Here is a 19,852-nt window from a genome sequence, read left to right as displayed (position 1 = left end):
ACAAAGAATAATTAAGTGTTCTGCCTTCTTTAACCTTAACTGTTTTGAATCATAAAACAAGGCTAAGCATGAGGTTAGCGCTTAAACATGAGACTATTCTAGAAATGGTTCGCTAGACTCTTTGTGCGTCTTCCAGTTTGCCTACTTTCTGTCCATTCTGCACTTGGACAGGTGAAATGAGAAAACATAATTGTGGTGGCAGGTTTTCTGGAAAAATCTGAGTGATGACCAAACCTAGTATTTGCTGAAAGAAAAGAGATCTTACCTCATTTACAAAACTTAATAATTATGTACCTGTGCGTATGCATATAACACACAGATATATAGTGATTCCTGTGCAATAAGTCCTTAATTGAGTCCCAATTTTTTTCCTACTTATTTTGTTGGAGGCTAGATGGGTGAATAGAGTGAGTGTAGGAAAGTGAGAGGCAGAAAGTTTTCCCCACTGATTTGAAACATCTTCCGATTTAGCAATGGGAATTAGTATAAGAAAGTTAACTTTTTTTTCTTCTAAAAATACATTCAAAAAATATTATAAGAGTTTTTATCTCTAATGTGGAATTATTACAGATACTTTTTATTTCTGATGTTTTTCCCAGATGAGGTACCTTACTCCTAATAAAAGGAGATAATATCTACCTTATAGTGTGTGGAAAGGATTAAATCAGATAATACATGGGAAGCTTTCAGCATACAGTAAAAACTCAACTGATAGTGTTATCCCTTATTGTTGTTTTTCTTGCTGTTAGTTTTCTTCAGGTATTAGCTTCCTGCAGCCAGCATCTCTCAACTCAATTCCACAGGACCCCACCATGTAATTAGTTTCTGGGTGTGTGCTGCACCTGGAGCCTACTGAGAGCTGGCTGAGGGGGTCACACAGAAACGCCCACAACAGTACTTACCTTGCTCTTTTTACTGCTGGACATTTTGTTCTTGATGTAGCTGAATGTACGACTGACTTTGGTTCCACTCTTTATTTCAAAATCTTTCTTGGGGCTTTGTGGCAGGAAATTAAAGTTCTCTTCTGTTATACTAAATAGAGAACAGAAGAGTTTTTAAAAAGATTACAGAAGTTGTTTTTTTTTTTAAATTAAAACACTCTACATATAATTCTTTGTAACCATCACTGTCAGGTATTATTTTGGCTACAAGTCACAGCCAACTTATATGCTCATGTGCAAATGAGAAAAGGGGTAAGAGGTGGCCAGAGGCTGCTGAAAGGTTTTATATAATAATATCAACTCAACATAGCATATCACAATGCTCACGTCCTATTGCGAAAACTTGGCTAAATTTTCTTATGTCAGTTATTAGTGTTTCACTAATGGGTTTTCAGGGATCTGATGCTAATTGTTGATTAGTATTAATGATCAATTAGTCATTAATTACTTTATCTGAAATTGCTTAACCTAAACAGCACCCAATGTATGAACTTCTTTGCATTAAACAGGTGTCTAAAAAGAAACCAACAGACGCAAACCAATGAGTTTTTGTGACTGAATGGATGTACAAGTTCCCTCATAGCAGAGGTCACACCTTTTATTTAGGTTTCTGGCACACTGGACCGTCAACATGTGAAGTCGGCTGTGCACGATTTAAGGAGGGAATATATTGAATGGTAGGTAGAACCGACACTGAGGGCAGAACACTGAGGGCAGAAAGATCTACTGCAGGGCTTTCACAGAGACCTGGAGGTACTGACACCTATGTCCTAAGTCCATCCATGATGGGAATCTCCAGATCCTGGGAAATTCACAAAGGCTGAGTTCCTCAAAGAATGCGGGGCCCTTGTACATATTATCATTTTTGCACAAAAAGAACTACGTTGAACTGTTACATAATACATCATCTATTATACAGAAATCCATTCAAACTACTTTTCCTAGTGTCCCAGAACAGTTACGCTAGAAGTTTTCCATTGGAAAAGTAGTGTTTGCCTCGAGGGCTTCTGTGAGAGCAGAGACAAGCAGGACCACATGGGTCCTGTTCAGTAGCTTAAGTCTATTTATATTTAAAATACTGCTTGAAATATAAAGCAGTCTGTTACTAAGACAAAGGGGAAATGAAAATCACTGCTCTAGAAAGAACAAAGAGTAAGCAGAATATGGTTAAGTGCAAACAAGAGGACTCATATCGAGAGAGTTCTGGATTACTGGGTCACAGTTGATTTCTTTGTGAAAAGGAAGGCAACTTATAAGACACTGCAGGGCAACAATCAGAATCCCAATTATGCTTAAAATCAAATATTTAATCTCATAAGCTTGAATAATAAACAATGAGTCAAAATAGCAATCTTTTGCCTGCTGTTAAAAACCAAGTCACTTCCCTGGACAGAGATGTGTACTGTCTGAACCTACACAGAAGAAAACAGCTTTAAAGCTTCCGAGGGCTAAGTAGGCAGCAATACTGCGTGAATACCAACACACACACACACTGTGAAACACAATGTTCTTGGACTTGGAAATTCCCGTAAGCAAAGAGTTCAAAGTTCATAAAGTTAATACAAGTGTATCCTTATGTGAATAAGTGCACCGATAATCTCCATCTATAGGACCCCACAAAGAATAAAGGTAGAACGCTACCCAGGACATAAATTTAAACCAATATTCCAAATTTATCAATCAAGGAAGTAAAATTCCAGTAAGCGCAATTAACTTATTTTGCGTAAATGTGTTAAGACATTTTGGATTTCCTTCATTTCATCTTGAGAAAAGGAGTAGCAAAATAAACGTATATAGTACCTCCCAGTCAGATTAGAGCTGGTGCTGTGGAAGGGCCGCGAACCTGGAAAACAAGAACGGCAGGAAAAACATCAGAACAAAAGCATCTTACCTGGATAACAGATAAAATGTTTAATGTTTTTGTGACTGACACAGATAAAGCAAAAGTAGCCTCTGAAAGCCAGTGTGGGGTGCTTTTCCTTCTGAGGGTTTGGAAGAAGGAAAACTTGAAAATGAAACCCTCAAATTAGAACTGGAAATTGGCAGCAACTGGGAGTGAATTTCTCATGGGGAAAATTTTTTTAAATCCAGGATTCAAGTAACCAAAGAAACCCCAAAATGAAACAACAAAAATGCTCAAATGTATGTCTAACTCCTGTTCTTACAAAGGTTCAGAGTCCATAGGCCATCTTTCTGAGATGCTGTCAGAGAGGAATATACAACAGGAAATGACATGTCATTTTCTGCATGCTGTTAATCTTGTGTTCATATATATCTATATTAAAAGTCTAGCTAATATATGCCTGACATTTTCCTGAGCATTCCTAGAAATGGATTAGAGCATTAGGAAACCAAGAGAAAAGAGCATTAGACCCAATTTATAAGGTCTAGGGTTTGCCACTAATTTGGGGTGAGATCTCCAGACTTCATTTCTTCATCTCTGAAATAAGGAAGATAAAACAGATGCTAAAGGTCTTTCTAATTGATACTGATCAGATGAGTAGGGCAGATATATTATTCCTCCTTCCATAACCATCAGACCATAAACTGAAATGAGTCATTACATCAATGGCTAAATAAGACAGGGCATTAAATAAAACAAATACAGAAGTAGTGATACCATTATTTTACCTATGATAGGTTAATGACAAATGGTTTCCAAGTTTTAGGAGATCAGGTATAGAAACACCTTCTGTGTGTGATTCCAGGTAGGCAAAGGTTGCTCTATGTAGCTACTGTTGTAATGTGGACAAAATACGCCTTTCTCCTTGAGGTTACTGAAACTTCAGTTTGATAGAGATTTGGAAAATGTTCTACTACCAGATTATCAACATTTGAAACTCTTAAGAACTCCCAAATTGTTCCAGATTTTTGAATAGAAATGCAAAGGTGAAGCCATTACTAACACGTAGCTAACATGTATAAATAATGCATTAGAAACTTAAAAATGAATTCAAAGGCTTCAAAAGATCGCTTTTATAGTTTTTCCTTTACTTGTCTGGGGTTCTCCTTCTGTTTCACTTATGATGCACAGTAACAACAGCCAGAAGAGAGAGGAAGAGCAAGACCTGGGATCTATCTTCCAGCTCTGCATGATCTGGTGAAAACACCAACATTTAAACCTCAGAATGCCTTCATTTACCTAAACAAATGAGTGTGGTTTAGACTGGGGGCTTTAATTTTACACTTAAGGAGCCCTGAATGATATAAGCACCATCAAGTTCTCTCAGGCTGCCAGGATTCTGCTGTACACGTAATCAATTATCTAGTAAGTTACCACCTTAGTAATATGAACAAAGCAAAAATAAAACCCATAAAGAAAAACACCAACCAGCAGAGAGCCTGGCCAAGACTAAGCTCCCAGAAGGTTTCTGTCAAATAAACTAAGAACTCAACAAATACTATGAGAATCTGTAACTCCTATAAGGATTTCCAACTTTTTTGCTGCTAAAAGATACTTCAATTCATTTTAATTCATTTATCATAACCTCTCAGGTATTGTTCTGAAAGCAGTGATTAATTCACCAATGTTTCTAAAATAAATGCTTCTGACTTTCCCTAAGTGTCAAGTTTTCAGAGCATCTAAGAATGATATAACCAAAGTTACTTTCATAACATAATTACAGACAGAAGCAAAGAAATCTGTCATTGAATTTAGCCTATTAAGTACTACTGCAAGTAAATAACATATTTCAACGAGACCTATTTTGTTTTAAGGCATGAAACAACCTGCAGACCTAATACAGTAACATTCTAGAACTGGAGCTGTTAGGTGGACATAGTATTTGTAAAAGCGTGTTCTATCCATGGAACACTTTGTCTCCTGAGACATCACACATTGTCTTGCACATACTGTGGTTTACCTGGTTAATACATTTTGGAATCACAGCATATTGAACACTACCTTCAAAATTCACAAGATACACATAAGCCTTTGAAACCTGCTTAAAATAGTTTCCTAAATTTATATGGTCAAGAATCAACCCTTTCCCCCTACTGCCCCATCCCTGTACCCCATAATTCTCACTGTATTTTTGAGTTTAAGGAACACATTTTGAGGAATGCTGGATATTTGATTCAAGGGTTTCTTTGAGCTTCTATACTTTGTGATGATATTATGTTGGATTAACTGAGTAACCGGTGCTGATTAACTGAATAACCAGTCATAATTTTGTATTAGTGGTAGAAGAAATACTATTGGAACCTTAGTTTTATTTGTCATGCTAACCTATTTCCAAACATATTACGAATACTCAACAGCCTTGAGAATTTGTAAAAACTCAAAAGTTGTAGATGGAGTTTCACAACTTCCCTCCTATGACAGCTGGTATGGAGTGAAAATCTTATGTGCCCTATACCAAAGGCATTTTACTTGTGAAAAAGTGTTGAACATATAAGATACTCATTTGTGCATAAGCCACTTTCCTTTAAGAACAATGCAAAAATGTCACCTTGAAGTTGATATTGCTACATATTAAATTTTAATGTTTAAATATTAAATAAATACTGCTCAAACTTAGGATCAGCAAATGGTGCTGAATTAGGATGCTTAATCACATTTATATTATAATTGCCTAAGACTAATATGATTTATATGAAATGAAAACAATTCATTATTTAGCTTTATATAGCAAGTATTTTCTCCATTAAAAGCAGCAATCCTGGAATTGTCTAGCAATCTCATACAACTGAAAAGAGTAATTTTCATGGGGGTCAGCACTCATTTCCCCTCTGAGTTTACTAAAACTAATACTAAATTAGGTTATTATTAAGTAATGCTATAATAATCTGAAACCTACAGTGTAGTGAAAGGACTGAAAACTAAAAGTTCCACAGGAACATCTTCCAACCAATTAATTCATGTGGTTTAATCTCAAAGAAAGATATTCTTAAAGAAACGGTCTGGGGAGTTCCCTGGTGGCCTAGAGGTTAGGATTCGAGCTTTCACTCCCATGGCCCGGGTTCAGTACCTGGCTGGAGAACTGAGATCCCACAAGCCATGCAGCATAGCACCCCCGCCCCACCCACAAACAAAAAAACGGACAAAGATGGGGGGAAAAAAAGGTGAGAAGAAAGAAGTCTGACAGTGACTTTTAAATGTCACAGATGGCCATCTAGGTATCTGTCCTATGAGACAAAAAAGGAGAACAATGACAGTGAAATTCACATGACTGAATGGAGCGTTTCGAGAAGTCAGTATGCAGCGTTATAAAAGGCACAAGGTGGGATGGGAGCCCCTTATGCCTTTGCAGGTATCTCTGTTTTCAGACGATGTCTCGGGCCTTGGAACTGGGTCACTGGATCAGGCAACATCGGTGGTGTACAAGACAAAAACTTTATTGTTTATCCAAATTCATTTTCAAAGCTAAGCATGAAGGCGAATGATTCAGCAGTGGTGACATGCAAGAGGATAAAAGCCCCCCCCCGTCTCTTAGTAGGAAGCCTACGGCATTTTCAGCGCTGGTCAGGCCCTGGAGAGCAGCCACTGGACCCCAAAGTTGCTTACTTACTATGCAACTCCTCCTCCTCATCACTGGAGTAAGAAGAGCCAAGAGAAAAGAGAGTTTTAGACTTAAGGAGGAGAGGTGAGATGCTGACGGAGAGCGAGATCCGCCGTGCCGGCCGCATCTGCTGCTGGGCTGAGGAACAGGTTAACAGAAGACATTAGCGCCCGCGGATCACACCAGAACAAAGACCCACGGCACCCATGGTGCCGAGAACCGTGCCACTGGCCTGAAGGATGCCAGGGGAGGCTGTCTGGGCCTCGAGGCACCAACTATTCACACGTCCATCTTTCTTTCTCAATATGCAGCAAGGTAATGCGGCTTAAGAAAATGCCTCCAACAAAGACATGTACTTGTTAGATTATGAAAACAGGAAGCGCGCTACTTTTCACAGCCATCATTTACAGCTGGAGTTCCCCCCACCCGCTACCCCGTTCAAGGTAAGGAAACACCTTGCATGGTGGTGTTCCTCGGGATTCAGTATTGGCTCTCTTCCCGCCCACCCCAAACCTCCTCACTCACTGTTGCCTCTTCAGGTACAGTCTGCAGGTGACACAGGGATGACTCACAGCTTTCTATTTTCAAGTCTGGTCTGTCCTTTGAATTCAAGCCTCATTCATCTCACTGCCTACCTGTGGGCAGACATCCCACAGCAGCTCAAACTCAACAAGCACATATGTCAACTCAGCCCCTTCCTCCAGACTTGTTCCTCCTCGTTTACTCTCTCCTTTGGTGAGTGGTACCTAACATCTAACTCATCATACAGGACAGAAACCTGGACGCTACACTTGAATCCTTTTATCGCCTGTCACTCAGCCCTTTTAATTCTGTCTTCTAGAATCCTCTGAACATCAACTTCTTCTCTACTGCCACTGGTTTGCACCTGCTTTGGACCAGCATCTGCTCTCATGAGAATGCTGCAAGAGCCTTCTACTCACCTACCAGCCTCTCCTTCCCAACATGGTCTTCAGTGAGGCCTCTCTGCAGTGTCAGAATCAATCAGTTGATTTATCAAAAACCACTCCATTGCCCTCAGACAAGAAGCCCAGAGTCCTCAGTCTAGCTTTCCACCTGCTAACAAACCCAGTGATTCCCTCTTGGTCTTGACTTTGGTATCACTTCTCCCCAGGGCTTCCCTGGTGGCTCAGACGGTAAAGAATCCACCTGCATTGCGGGAGACCTGGGTTCGATCCCTGGGTTGGGAAGATCCCCTGGAGGAGAGCATGGCAACCCACTCCAGTATTCTTGCCTGGAGAATCCCCATGGACAGAGGAGCCTGCTGGGCAACAGTCCAAAGGGTTGCAAAGAGTTGGATATGACTGAAGCGACTCAGCACAGTACCCAGTTAGGCTTCTCTGACCCCTTGAGTAGGGGCTTCTGAGCACACAATGTTTCTTTCAACTGCCACATGTACCATCATCTGCTACCCTCAACTGTTCTCATGCCCTTGAGCTGAAGTGTGGGGAGAAAAGGAATCGTACCTGGAGGCCATGCCTCTCCTTTCACTGTCTCGCCTGGTACCTGGCAAAGGACAGGTAACTCTGACTAATTTAACAAATGAATAAATGAATTTCCTTTTGTCAGGCTTTCTGTAAGGTCAACATCCTAAATAAATGAAAGAAAAAACCCTGTACCTACTCAGCACAACAGACACTCCATACCCCAGGTAAATGCCGAGCAATGGCAGACCAAAGGGTGTAGCCACAGCGCCTAACAGAGTGCAAAGAACGCCACAAATTCACGTGCATCAGCTTTTTCAGCAGTGGCAGTCCAGTGCAAAAGGAAGATACCATTTTAATGTGTGTTCTACAGTATTCCCAAATGTGAAGCATATATATAAGAAATGAAAATAAGCTCTCTTAATTACCCAAATCTCAGAGAATCCCCTTCTTCTGTCACATAATCATGGATCATAAAGAAAAACCTACCTGTAAGAATAAGGAGTATCTCCAACATGTATGGAAAGAATATGTTCTGCTAATACAGGGATTCAGTTTTAAAATGCACTCAAATTTAATGACCATGAATATATTCCAGCCTCATACTTTAATCAAAAGGCCAATACCAAAAGTCAATCTGGGGATTTCCCTGGTGGTCCAGTGGTTAAGAGTCTGCCTTGCAATGAAGGGACACAGGTTTGACCCCTGGTTGGGGAACAAAGATCACACCTTCTGAGGGAGCTTATAAGCCTACACACCACAACAAAAGACCCTGCTTACTGCCTGAGACCTCACGCAGTCATAAACACAAATTTTTAAAAAAGTCAATTTGCTTGACCGAATTTCTGTTCTGAGGAATTTGGCAAATATTATCTTCTCCAAATAGAACTACCCTAAGAAAGCAAATGTATTCCAATAATGTCACCTCCCACCATCCGGTTAAGAGAGAGAGACTAAGCACAGAAAGCAGAGATAAAATACCGTCACTGGCGCCACTGCCCAGCTGCCCAGAGGCCCACTCTGATCTTTGGTCATGTGGGTCACTTCGTGTTGAAGATCTGGTACATTTTATACATCAAATGCCACAGTTTGGTTCTTAAGACTCACTCAGCTTTCGTGGTCAATTACAAGCGAGCGTTACTGTCCAAGCATGCCCAGGAACTTGGCCAATTCACCCACCCCGAGTGAAGGTCTGAGAACGATCCCAAGGACAAGTGCCACATGGGGACATTGTTCTCTGTGACAACAAGCCATGTGAAATGAAGGGCAAAATGAAACCTCCGTAAGAAGCCCAGGAGGTTTCACGGTGCAATGGGTATCATTCTCCCACTGACACGCTTAGCAGTGCATGCACGTGTGCATGCTAAGTTGCTTCAGCTGTGCCTGACTTTCCAGCGATGGACTGTAGCCCTCCAGGCTCCTTTGTCCATGGGATTCTCAAGAATACTGGAGTGGGTTGCCATGCCCTCCTCCAAGGGATCTGCCCAACCCAGGGATCGAACCCAATCAACCCCAGAGTTTATTGTCTGTAAGCATCTTCTGGGTGCAAGCAGTAACAAGTTTAAAAATACAGACTTGTGAAGGGATTGTCTGTAATAACTGGCTTATTCTGCGTATGCAAACATAAAGTTTATTCTTAAGTTCTAATGATAAAGCATCAGAGTCTCCTGGCAAGCTGGGAGTCTACACTCAACCCTAGGCGGCAAACACATTTCCTGGAGCGGCTTCTCTGAGGGCAGTGTCCCGCCAGTTTGGGAATAATGCCAAGTCTGTCTGTCTTTCTAATCTGGCCAGTGACCCAGTGACAGTCCAGCCAACAGTTTAGTGGATGTTTGCAGAAAAGCTCAAATGGTAATAGCTGGGAAAGGCTGTAGGAAAAGTTGCTAACTTCTTTCAAGCGGGAATCTAGAACACAAGTAAAAGCTGGGAAGTAGTGAGAGAATGCTGAGTTTAGGAAGTATTAATATATTGTACTCAGACAAGCAGGTTTGCCTGTAAGACACAGCCAGTTAAAGACAAGCGAGAGATCATGTTCCAGGTCTTCACCACTGCTTAGACCCTGGTCAGAGAAAAACGGACCCCTACACTGCTGGATGATGAACACATTCATTCCACAGTGACAACAAATGCTTCCCACAAGCCAGGAAACATGCTAGTACGAATGTAAAAGAAGTACACATTTAAGCCCTACCCCATTATTAGCCCTGCCGAATAGTTCAAGGACTCGAGGTCACAGAGCCACTAAGTATGCTTACCATAAAATACCTGAAGGGTTCCACACACTTTAGGCTTTAAAACCACAGGGTAGGTTTTAATTCTGATACTTCCAACAGGGAAGACCATGACCAAAGGTGAATCATGCAGGGTATTTAAGAGATCTGGAGTGAAGATTTGCATGTGTGGCAGAAACCAAGAACCATCCAGTTACCCTGAGGCTTAGAGGCATAGCATGCAAGAAAGAAGTTTTATTAGTCTTCTGTTAAACAGCCAGAATTTTTATATCTACCAAAAAAAATTATGTTTCCAGAGCAGAATAAAAAAAAGAAAAAGTCGGGAAATTAATTCAATTGTACATGAGGAGGGACTTAAGAGAAATACTGTCATTAAGAGTGGATAAGCCCCCTAATTATAGCCTGTGCTCACTTAGGGAAGTAGTTAGGGCCAGTTCATCATTCAAATCTACATGAAATGTACATTACAAACCAAATGAGTGGTCTCCACTTTGATGAAAGGGCTGAACTCTCTCACTCCAAGCTCTATCCATGATGGCCACCAGCCACGGAGCTCGGAGCTCAGTCCCCCTCAGGCAGGGATGGCCACCGGCCATGGAGCTCAGTCCCCTCTGGGAGGGATGGCCACCGGCCACAGAGCTCAGTCCCCCTCAGGGAGGGACAGCCACCGGCCATGGAGCTCAGTCCCCTTGGGGAGAGAAGGCCACTGGCCACGGAGGTCAGACCCCCTCAGGGAGGGACAGCCACTGGCCATGGAGCTCGGTCCCCTCAGGGAGGGACAGGCACTGGCCACGGAGCTCGGAGCTCAGTGCCCCTCAGGGAGGGACAGCCACCAGCCACGGAGCTCAGTCTCCCTCAGGGAGGGACGGGCACTGGCCACGGAGCTTGGTCCCCCTCGGGGAGGGAAGGCCACCGGCCATGGAGCTCAGTCCCCTTGGGGAGAGAAGGCCACCAGCCACGGAGCTTGGTCCCCCTCCAGGAGGGACAGCCACAGGCCACGGAGCTCGGTCCCCTCAGGGAGGGATGGGCACCAGCCATGAAGCTTGGTCCCCCTCGGGGAGGGATGGCCATCGGCCACGGAGCTCAGTCCCCCTCAGGGAGGGATGGCCACTGTCCATAAAGCTCAGTCCCCCTCAGGGAGGGAAGGCCACCGGCCACAGAGCTCAGACGCCTCGGGGAGGGATGGCCACTGGCCACGGAGCTCAGTCCCCCTCGGGGAGCTCAGCTGCCTGGTCCCCACAATAAGATGAGCCAGAGTTCCTGGCGCTCAAGGACTGTGCTTCCTGGGGAGTGGCCGCACCATTCAGAGGGTCTGGCTAGCAACTGAAAGCACAGTCAAAAACCATTTTGCTTTTTGGAGGAAAAATAAGAAAAGTCTGTGTGTCACCGAACACTGGCCACCTTCTGTTGGTTCTGGGTAGCTGTTGCTATAGAGACGCAGACCCTCCCCCAGGCCCCGGGAGGAGGGACGTGGGGCTGAACGGCCTCACTGACTGTTGGGTTATCCATTTCTAGTACTCCGGGTTCAAAGCCACTATAAACTGTTCAGTTATAATAATGTCCCTTCTATACCAGCAGAACCACTCACCCAAAGCCAAGTCAAAAGCAAACCAAACCAAGATCCAAAAAAGAACAGGAACAATGACTTCAGTTACAACTCTGTGAATCTGTGCCTATTATCTTGGCGAATAAGTCACTATTAGGCACCTTTATTTCCAACAGGCTAGGTTGACAGTTGAACTACCAATCATATTAAAATGAGAATGAAGTTAACACAATCATCCATTTATGCCTTAACGTCACTGTGGACATTAAAAAGATGAGGCCTCTAGTAAGTCATGAATTGAGACAGAACATCCCATTAACACAGGGCAGCTACTTCTGTCCTCACTCTTTTAAGATGAGTTCTATATCAGGAGATGGTGAAGAAACAGCAGGAGGGTTTTATACCCTTTATTTCAGGTTCCTGAATACATGATCTCTCAGCAAAGAATGTAATATACCATACTCTGATGAGAATTTTAATCTTCATATCAAGATCCCACACTGCAACTACTCATGAAAAAAAAAAAATCTATTTTGAAAATAAAAAAAAAGTGGGGCTTCCCAAAGACACCTGTCTGTGGCAAACATCTGGATCCAATTCAAGTATATTTTTGAGCATCTCTGATTTGCAAACACTCTGGGCCTGTGGATGCCAGACGTCTCTACGTAACTTTCATAGCTCATTGATCTTGAATCTGTATACAGTTTCAGTAATCACTTTTGGCTGTAATCCTTTTGACATCTGCTTAACTAAAAACATATCTCAGTCTCTCTCTGTCCTTCATGAGCTTGACATTTTTGAAAAGCTCAGGGAACTAGTATTGGATAATGTTTGGGTATCTGTACTATGGTAATACAAGACAGTGTCTCTGACATAAGAGCATTACATGTGTAGCTTACTTTCCTGTGTTTCAGAAAAATCTGTAAGGAAAGTGATAAAGCCAGGGAAGGGAGCAAGATGGATAAAACAAGTGTTAAAATAACACTCTGGAGGCTCCAGGTGAAGACTATGCGGTGAGTGTTAGTGCTGTTTTTTGCAACTATTTTAAAAACCAGAAATTATTTCAAAATAGAGTTTAAAAAAATAATATCTGTCAGGTTTAGGCCCAAGAATACAATGAATTTAATGTGTTAAGGAGATTTTTATGTAGTAAAAGGAGGAAGGTCTCCAAACTGAATTCTGTGTCGCCTTTTCTGTAAATGATCAGTCAGTCATTCATTCAGCGGAAGTCAGGCACATGCTCTAAGGCAATGTCACAGGTTCTTAAAGCAAAAAAAAATAAATGAAAGGGAAAATGTTCTGAATATATTTAATGAAAAAAGTAGCATACTCACTGTCCAACCCAGGATGGCTGATTGTCAGTAATGAGACGGATTTTGTCAGTGGAGAAGAAACGGCTGATGTACAGTAATTAAATCCCTGTTGTTTAGATCTGTGACATGTCTGTGAGGGAAATAAAGGTAAAAGAGTTCTCAGTTCATGCCCTTATGTTTCTAGGTTAGTACAAAACTTGACATTCCGACCCAGCAGAAGGAAATAAGGCAGTACACAGAGGAAAAGACCACAAGCCTTGTAGGCCACAAAACAGGTGCTCAGCTTCAGAGAAGCAATCGAGCTTTTCTGAGCCTCAGTGTTCTTATCTGTAAAATGGGAACAATTAGAGTATCTGCCGCTTACGGTCATTTCGTATCCTTCCTAAGAAGGACGCCTAAGGACGTCTCAAACTTCGTAAACACTTAATACATGTCTACTAAATGCACTGCTGCTGCTGCTGCTAAGTCTCTTCAGTTGCGTCCGACTCTGTGCGACCCCATAGACGGCAGCCCGCCAGGCTCCCCCGTCCCTGGGATCCTCCAGGCAAGAACACTGGAGTGGGTTGCCATTTCCTTCTCCGATGCATGAAAGTGAAAAGTGAAAGTGAAGTCGCTCAGTTGTGTCCGACCCTCAGCGCCCCATGGACTGTAGCCCCCCAGGCTCCTCCGTCCATGGGACTTTCCAGGCAAGAGTACTGGAGTGGGGTGCCATTGCCTTCTCCGACTAAATGCACAGTCAGATAAAAATAACTTCACTGGAAATATCAGACTATGTATACACTGCCTGCCCTTTGAATATTTAAATATCATGTACACATATAGTAGGATACCAGTAACATCATTCTGATATTAAAGAGTTAGAAACAGAGATACAAATAGAAAAGGTTTTAAGATCACAAGCAAAGCAGGCTCTGCATCTGGATAGAAACCTAAATCGTTTTCACTTCCTCTTCTGAGATTAAACTGCTTATATGCAAGCATGTGGGTAACTGCAACTCCCTCGGTGAATTCACAGCTACTTCAGTGTGTAATCGGACCCACTGCAGAAGACCCTGCAACAAAATCCGTTTCCGGTGATGGTGGGACTCCTCTTGTTTTGCTTGGAGAGAGGCCATCCTAATTGCTAACTAATTTTAATTATCATCCCTTCCCTTCCTAGCAGTCTCAAATTGGTATGTACTGAAAGGGAAGCAATGAAAATCCGTTACTAGGGTGAACTTGACTCAGTTACACCAAAGACTTCTCATTATTTAGAGCTTGTTCCATGGGTAACCATGGAGTCTGAGGCAAACAGTTGCTATGTTTCAAATACAACTGTGAGGTCTGAAAAATGACGTCAGTTGAAAGGCAAGAGACCTTCAGCAGGAAGCTGGCTGCTGGCGACTTGTGCACATCAGGGATACAAGCGGCTCATATACCCACTCTGAGATTGCACACGAGATGGAAGACTCTGGTGAACAGAGCCCTGGGCAGGCTGAGCACACCAGGTGCTACAGGGTCAGCACTTCATCTCGACAGACTCAGAAAGGCCACTTATACTGACACCACTCACTGAAAGAGAGGGCCATCACTCAGGCTCCTAGGAACGTCAGTTCAGGAGAAGGTTATCACATAAACATGAGTAAGAAAACGGAAATGCTCTCATTTCCTCATCAAACGTCATCTACTTCAAAGTAACAGGGAGACTAAAAGCCTGCCATTCTGAGTTTAATACTGTTCAGCTAAGAGCCAGTTATGGAGCCTCAGGCAAGTCACTTAAATGGGCTTGACTTGCTCACACACAAAGGCTTAAGCAGAATTTGAGGGGATTTACTGGCTCTAAGTAAACTCAAGTTTTGGTATTTTACCTGGTCCTACAAGTGATTTCCAAAGGACTCTGTACACATAAGATGCAACATGTTTTTCAAATGTACTTGTCAGAGATGCTGTCTGTAGTCACCAAATTTATTGTTTCCTATTTTTCCCTCTTTTTCTGTTACTGTTGGGCTGAATAAATAGACACCATCTACTTCAATAACTATATTCTCCATATTCTTGTTATTTTTCTTAACTTCCAAGAAGCCACAAAGAGGGGACAAAAGCAGGCAAAATTCCTTTAGGCCTTCAATTCCATGTCCTTTGGACCTTTACATGACTGTAAGTGATACACTCATCACTAAATCACCTAGTGCTAGACTTGAAATATTTGGTCACTTCATTGTACGTAGCAGGATGTAATAAAAAACTAGATTTCTACACAAAACCTTGGTCATTGATTCGAAGGACAGGTTGTTTAAATTTTTGTTTGTTTAGTTTGAAACGATGCCTTATACTTCTACCTAAAATGAAAGCCACCTACTCAGAGACTGGCATTTTAACTTTTTTGTTTTATTAGAAAAAAATTCACTTGGAAGTGTATCCCAGAATACTCTCAGAGGTTCATCCAGGTACTAGTTTTAAAATTAATACCTTCTTAATTTTAAAAGTTTGCTTTGCTGAAATATTTAGATCTATGCAGATTAATGGTATTCTTTAATTAACACTGGGCTTCCCTGATAGCTCAGTTGGTAAACAATCTGCCTGCAATGCAGGAGACCCTGGTTCAATTCCTCGGTCGGGAAGATGTGCTGGAGAAGGGACAGGCTACCCACTCCAGTATTCTTGGGCTTCCCTTGTGGCTCAGCTGGTAAAGAATCCACCTGCAATGCAGGAGATCTGGGTTTGATCCCTGGGTTGGGAAGATCCCTGGAGAAGGGAAAGGCTACCAACTCCAGTATTCTGGCCTGGAGAATTCCATGGAGTGTAGAGTCCATGGGATCGCAAAGAGTTGGACGCGACTGAGCAATTTCACTTTAAAGTAGCATTAAATGCTAAAAACTGCTGTTTGCAACACTGAGTATATGCGTAATTATAGCTACTAACCTTATGTGAACATAAGTCTCGCATTCTTTGTTCCTAATATGAGGATATATTTAGGGAAATGAAACGAATCTTTTCCCCAAAAATTAGCAACATACACCTCTTTCAGCCTTACCTGCTGATTAAACATTCTGTGTTCCCTCTGGCCTGACTCAAGATCCTCTTCTGAAAGCGACACCAGAGAGTCACCCCTTTCCTGGCCACCAAAAGGGTGCCTGAGTTCTTTGGTGTTTGAAGAGTTTCCTTCTAGAGATGAGGATGGCTTGTTTCCAATACCAGCTCCTCCTGTCAAGCCTTCTAGACTGAAACTGAACACAAGACATCAGAGTTAATTCATTCTGAGACTCAGAAAGGAAGGAGGATACAAAGCCCCTGCTTTTGCGTCTCCCTTGCTTGTAACTTTCTGTCACCTGGCAAAACTGTCTGCAAGGGCCTGGCCAAATGAGTGCCCCCTACGCTTCCCCCTAGATCTTGGTTGGCTGAGAAATATACTGCACTTGGTTTGTTTTTTTAAAAAAACCTCATTCAATTTACTCAAATGCTGAACTACTTCAAGTCATCTTCTCAGACATTTTTCAATATACCATATGGATAAACTGTATTATCTATAGATCTTTTGTTTTTGTTTTTTAACACTTGATCTGATGTGATCAATTTTTGCCAGACTCTGAAGCCTGCCAATGCCAAATAATTAAATGGCACAGAGAAAATATGAACATTAAGTTACCTTCTGGAGGAAAATAGGGAAGATCCAGACTTGCCCTTGTGGCCGTCAAGTGGACCTTTGTAACTTCACATTCGACTACAATCCAGGTAACATTTGTAACTTCACCTTCCATGACAGTCTAGGTGACCTTTTTAACTTCACAGGCATGCATCCACCCCAGAAACCCCACATCACATAGGCGCGTTACCATCTGTGCACACCTGCGCCAAAAGCACCGCTCTGGCAGGTTTCCTGAGAATTGTTAGTTGCAGACAGGCACATGGGACACCATAAAGGGCAAAAGTTGAAAAGTTACTGTGTCTAAGAGAGGTTTAATATCTTCTTCCTTGATACTGACAAGGTGGGAGAAAAAAGCAACCTTAAGGTTTGGTAATGGAAAATGGGATCCCTGGAATAAAGACTGTGGTTTGCAGAGTGAAAAGCATTTTTTGTGAGGAGGAGGCTACGGAGAAAGGTTGGCCAGCTTTCACCCTTGGGGATGCTAGCCAGAATAAATCACGTGTGTTACCACTGGATCTCAGAATGCAGCGGAGAGCGCCATGCCCTCAGTTACAAGCATGTGGAGTTGTGTTTGAAGGCATAATGAAGCTTTTTCGTTACCTCTGCTCAAAGTTAACTGCTACAGAAAAAGTTCATGTATGCCGGTCTAGGAGGGTTTCTATTTGCCCTTTTTCCTATGAATCACTTATTATGAACTGAAACCATATGCCTCTATAAATTAAACAATGGATTTTATTCTGATTTCAATATGACGACAGAAATCATGACTAACTCCAAGTAAATGTCTCTGCAAAACTCATTTTCAATAGCCAGGGTAAGAAGACAGACTAATTGAAGAAGAAATTTAGTTTTCTGTTATGAATTATTTCTAAAGCCTGAGAAAGCCAGATCCTACGGTTACCACAACATTTAATCCTGAAAGTGATTAAATCTGGCTGCTTAGCTGAGAGAAGAATATGTAATGATGAGCAATCTGTGAGCTTAGAATCTAAAGAGATGACTGGATTTGGAAGTGTAATTAAGAAATGAGTGCATCTTAGTAGCTGCCTTGTTTTTGTTATTGCTTTCCTCAGGATGTGCTAATTCCTAGGAGCTGGGAATTGGGATGGATGAAAACAAAGACAGAAGTGGTCTACCGCAGCATGGAGACAAGCCTGTGCAGAAAACACCCGAATCTACAGCCACTTGAGACACGCAGAATGCATTGGGGAATACCATCCAGCTCCGAGGCTGCACCCCTTGAACTGGATAGGATGCCCACAGCAGAGGCAACGCAACACTGAGCTCACAAAGCAGGCCGCCATACGCATTCCAGCCGCACACAGCCAGTCCAAAGCCGAAAGCTCGGTGCTGTGCTTCATGATCCCCCCTTTGGTGGCTGCACACGTAACAATACTATACCTTCTGTAATTAAAATCAGCACTCAGGGCAGCAGAGTACTGCACACCAGAGGGACACCAGCTCATACTGGGGATGACATCAAAGGCAGAAACAGAGATGGAAGCGGGAACAGGGGTGGGATTATTGGGTTTAAAAAGAAGGGACACAGTTAGAGACAGATGGATTTTCTGATCAGCAAAAAATTAGGAATGTAACACTGATTTAGAATTTAGAAAATGGCTAGAACAAAACACACAGTTCTTCTATTGATGTCCATCAACATAATGTGTTAGAAATGACTACATGAACTCTTTACAGGTTAACAAGTTCAGTGTTGGAAACCCCAGAATTCCTCCTAGGAAATCCTGAACAGAGTACCCACACTCCCTGTGGCTTCCTGGCTGGGCATGCTCACAGCAGTGTTTCAACCCCACTACTGGGGACACTCTCTCTATGCCGCCCACCACTCCTCCACCCTTTTAGGCTTGGATACTAAAGATGAAGCATATAACAACACAACAAAAAATCCCCTTGATCACCTCCAGACCACAGCATCTCTAATCCTTCATTTAACGGAAGGATGACGAATTGCACTGGGGTAGGCTCACTGTGTCAGGTTTTCTTTTCTCCCCGTGTTTCCACTGAGGATGAATCTAAGCCAGAAAATTCATATATCTTTCATAATGATACCCAACATCCACATCCACCTTCAAACCCTATTCACCAGGCTTGGATGCTAAAGATAAAGCATATAACAATGGTCCTATTTCGCTGTATTTTAATGATAATGAAGAGATGTCTTTCTTTGAAAGAGAATTTTACAGTATTGACCAAAGAGTCCCATAATTTTAGGTATGTATCCATTTGGTCATCTATTTCCTTGACTATCTCAGCACTTATATTTATTCTCATGCAGTAGGAACAGAAAATCTGGGGTTGGAAATGATAAGTGAACATCAGCAGACAAAAAATAACCAACTCAGAGTATCAGGTACTCTGTAAAAAGAGCTGCATCCATAGGTCAGAATTTTTGATTCATAAAAGCTATTATTTAAAAAAAAATACACACTGCTACTATTTCAGCCTTAAAGTTCTAAGTGACATGCTTTTGTTTTTGGAAAGGAGATAACAATAAAACTAATCTGCTCCCTGAACCTTCAATGGGAAGATCTGCAGACATCAAAAAAACCAACCAACAAACAAAAAGAAAGCTAAAAAAAACCACAAACAGAAAACCCAAAAAACAAAAACCACCTTGTCTTGAATACATACAGCTGATAACTCTGTGCTGACAAGTGGAAGGTTTTGATAGACAAAAAAAAAACGAGGAAAATGATGGAAGAATAAATATGAGCTAACCCTATGGATCTTCTAAAAGTAAATCTTTAAAATAATACCATTAAAAATAAATTAAAAGGTAACATATTTTAAATCAGATTATATTAATAGTGCAAAGCTCACAAGTACAAAGGCAGAGAGTGGAAGTACACAGCTGAGACATGTCTCTACAAGTCTGCTAAGCAAGACCAGACTGACTCAGGGAAGCAAGCCCTGATACAGTTTACAAACACCCATGAGCTTCACAAGTCTGTTCTTTGAAAAGTATTAATTTTATACCTCTAAGCTGTTAGTAAAAAGGCATATTATGTCTACATGGCCAATTTACTAAAAACAGAATGCGGAAAAAAGTAGAAAGTGAATATACAGGCCAATTTATCATTCATTAAAAATTAAACAATATCTTTCTATGGATTTTAAACATCCCTTTACTCTCAGAAAATGATAATGATGTGAGAGACTGGGATGAAATTTAGGATAAAGAGGATGAACAACAGGGAGACAGAAGGAGCATCAGAAAAACCTAAGGATCCAG

The 19,852-nt window shown here is 41.8% G+C and overlaps 1 protein-coding gene across 1 annotated transcript in view; it reads right to left on the bottom strand.

Annotated features, from left to right (window-relative positions):
• Window positions 1-19,852, bottom strand: part of LOC138094831 (A-kinase anchor protein 13-like) — a 109,528-nt gene that overhangs the window by 56,250 nt on the left and 33,426 nt on the right. The window contains exons 5-8 of the mRNA XM_068990808.1: window positions 15,988-16,180; window positions 12,996-13,104; window positions 2,742-2,784; window positions 903-1,032 (exon numbers count right to left, since the gene is read on the bottom strand). Of these exons, the coding sequence (XP_068846909.1) occupies window positions 903-1,032; window positions 2,742-2,784; window positions 12,996-13,104; window positions 15,988-16,180 (475 nt within the window). The remainder of the gene's footprint in view (window positions 1-902; window positions 1,033-2,741; window positions 2,785-12,995; window positions 13,105-15,987; window positions 16,181-19,852) is intronic.

This window comes from Capricornis sumatraensis, chromosome 19 (assembly GCF_032405125.1).
Source record: "Capricornis sumatraensis isolate serow.1 chromosome 19, serow.2, whole genome shotgun sequence".
Classification (NCBI taxonomy): Eukaryota; Metazoa; Chordata; class Mammalia; order Artiodactyla; family Bovidae; genus Capricornis; species Capricornis sumatraensis.
The sequence above is the reverse complement of the archived record's forward strand: the minus strand, read 5'-3'. Positions and strand labels throughout refer to the sequence as shown.